We start from the raw sequence: 2,888 nt of genomic DNA, 5'->3' as shown, positions 1-2,888 counted from the left end.
TCACCTTTATGTTGTTATATCCGCATCATACCCTTCTAATATATTCGTATGGGGTAAGGCTTTTTTATTTTTTTGTACTTGGGGGTAAGGCCTTAAATTGACACTTATAACTATTTACGCTTACCACATACAGTTTTAGTTTGAGAGACCAATATCACATAAGAGTATAGCTCTTTTTGGAGAAAAAAAAACACCCTTAGCAGAATAGTTAGCGGGCCAAGGATTTGGCAGCCCTTTGAAAAAACTATGATTTCCAAGACCCAAAAGAAAAACTGATTTAAATTTGTTCAAGGTGTGTATTATTGTGTGTTTGGTTTGTATTTTTATTTTTAGTATTTTTTGTTTTTAAAATTTTATGAAAAAAATAAAAATAACAAAATCTTGCTTTTTATTTCACTTCCTGTTTTTTCATTTTTTTCCCACAAAATTTTGAAAACAAAAAATAATAAAAAAAAATACAAACCAATGGCACCAGCGTTTGTCTCCCTCCACATCACCAACGACAGCATCACTTCCTTCAGCTTCAATTTGAACATCACCAGTGACAGCAACATTACGCAGCAGACATGTCATCAAACATAAGTAAATTTCGATGATTCCAGCTACAAACTAGACATCTTGTACTTGAACCACTATGAATTGCTGTCGTAGTTGAAGATTGTATTGCCAAGAAAGTTGCCAAAGAGGCTGGAAAAGGGTTTTCTTTTGGGTGGTTGACGAACGTGGTCATGTGGCTGCTGCTGATGGGTTTCCTAATGAAGCTTAGGTTTTAAAAAATAAGTTTTTATGGAAATTTTAAGTTAACACAATCCAGACAACTTTTTCATTAGGATCAATGCTCTTCGGCATCTTGTTCAATTGCATAATCCAGAGGAACAGAAACAATATTCTTAGTGTAACTTATATCCATTGCTTTTTTGTCTTTATGCCCCCTTTGGGTTTCTTTTGAGCCCACTCAGCAATTATAAATTTAACCTACCTCATCTTAGCAATGTAGCATCCTTGGACCAAGCTACAAAGAGATCAGATCGGTGGGGGGACAAAGCTTGGGTTAAAAAAAAGTGTCTAAATTCAAGAGAACTTCTAGTTTCGGGTTTTTTAAATTTAGACTTTATATCATAATTATATTCGAAATATTCGAACACATGCTTGACCAAGATAGCAAGCACCTTATCAACAAACTTTCATGTGCTACAGGCCTACAGCGATAGAGTAAAATACCACGCTCCAAAAAGCTCAAAAAACTTGCATTATTCTTTGTTTACTGCGATTGCTATAGAAACAAACACTAACCAAAACACATTTTTTACTCGCGGAAAAAAGAAAAAGAAAACAAACAAAAGCTTAGATAGAGTAAAATGTTCATACAATCCTATGATCACAGCATTACTTCATTAACTTGTAAGGATGCAATTTCCCATAACAGACCTGACATGAGGTTCCCTCCATCTCCGCAATGATCAATAATAAGCCTTCCGAGGATTGTTCTGCAAAAACAAACAAAATTAGGATGCAGATACAGACTACATTAACTTGATATGATTGCACTCCAAGATCTTTAACAACCAAAACGGGTGTTGTTTACCAGAGGATTGGGTCTATGGCGGTAGCCAAGCATCATCCGCTTTTTGTACTGCTCATATATGTCATCATCCGGAGTAACCTCCCCAGGTTGGATAGCACCTACTCCCAAGTTATCTTTCTTAACATTGCCTGCCATTATAGGATCTGCAATACCCTTCCTGGAACCACCTAGACCCTCACCTGGAAATTACATGATTGGGAATGTTAGCATAAGAAAGGATTGACAATAACAATTGCACCTTGTCTCGCTAGGTGAAGTCATCTATATAGATAGATCTACCGACACCTAAGTTACCTATAATAAATTGTGTGTTTAAAAAATTTATAATCTTTAACAATTTCTTCAAAGGTTTTGAGGTTTCCCTTGACCTCTAGTTATAGGGCTACCATCTGTTTGATCCACTCCAAACTGAATCCTATAAAAGGATTGACAATTAGGGCACAAGATATGAGAGATAAGAAATTATCTATTCAGATCACTCAGCTTATTCTAGGGTAAGGACTTGTTGGTTACACTTCACGTCAATAGATACTAGCTAGAGCTTTGCTTGAGCCAATTTTAGCAACTTGTACAAGGAAGTTTATTCAGCCACTTGTAAAGTGAAGAGTGTAAAGTATAAAGCACCTTCTTTCCAACCCATTTTTGATAAAAGCTTGTGGCCCACATTATCAGCCTGGATTTTTGCCCTCTCTGCAGCCTCCTTTGCAGCTTTCTGTGCAGCTGCATCATTACAGCTAGCCAAGAACTTCTCAAGCTCTTCTTGCGGAATGTAATCACCCATATGATGGCCTTTTTTATTAGAAGCTGTGCCCCAAAAGGAAGCAGTTAGAAGATTATTCCCATTAGAGGAAAGAGTACACAAACAGTGTGACTAAAATACTAAAATTTATACAAGATCAACAAACACCCAATTATGAACCTTGAAGAGAAGCAGGAGGGGGCATCTCATCCTTTGACTGCTTAGGTTGTCGCAACTTCTCTTCATGTGCAGCTTTCTTCATGTAGAACTCCATTAGTGCTAAAGAATCAGCATTTGATGATCCACTAGGCTCATCTGCAACAGAAATACAACCGCATGCACTGACAACAAGTTTCTCACCAAAACAATGATGAGATTTGGGAAATTAAGAGTCCTTTTATATCTTATGGAGAGAATAAATGCAATGTAATTAAACAAAATAATTCAGGAAATTGGAAAATCCATATGTTTAATGGAGGGAATAAATGCAATGCAACTTTTAATTAATCAAAGTAACAGCTAGAGAAAAAATAGTAAACATTCAAAACTACAATCTAAACTGAT

At 36.1% G+C, this 2,888-nt stretch overlaps 1 protein-coding gene across 1 annotated transcript in view; it reads right to left on the bottom strand.

Moving 5' to 3' along the window:
* Positions 1–1,233: 1,233 nt before the first annotated feature.
* Positions 1,234–2,888, bottom strand: part of LOC107463043 (SURP and G-patch domain-containing protein 1-like protein) — a 5,309-nt gene continuing 3,654 nt past the window's right edge. The window contains exons 6-9 of the mRNA XM_052252741.1: positions 2,505–2,672; positions 2,210–2,389; positions 1,586–1,764; positions 1,234–1,487 (exon numbers count right to left, since the gene is read on the bottom strand). Of these exons, the coding sequence (XP_052108701.1) occupies positions 1,461–1,487; positions 1,586–1,764; positions 2,210–2,389; positions 2,505–2,672 (554 nt within the window). The 3' untranslated portion in view covers positions 1,234–1,460. The remainder of the gene's footprint in view (positions 1,488–1,585; positions 1,765–2,209; positions 2,390–2,504; positions 2,673–2,888) is intronic.

Source organism: Arachis duranensis, chromosome 8 (genome assembly GCF_000817695.3).
Source record: "Arachis duranensis cultivar V14167 chromosome 8, aradu.V14167.gnm2.J7QH, whole genome shotgun sequence".
NCBI classification, from domain to species: Eukaryota; Viridiplantae; Streptophyta; class Magnoliopsida; order Fabales; family Fabaceae; genus Arachis; species Arachis duranensis.
Note: the sequence above shows the minus strand (reverse complement) of the source record. Positions and strands in the feature narration are given on the sequence as shown.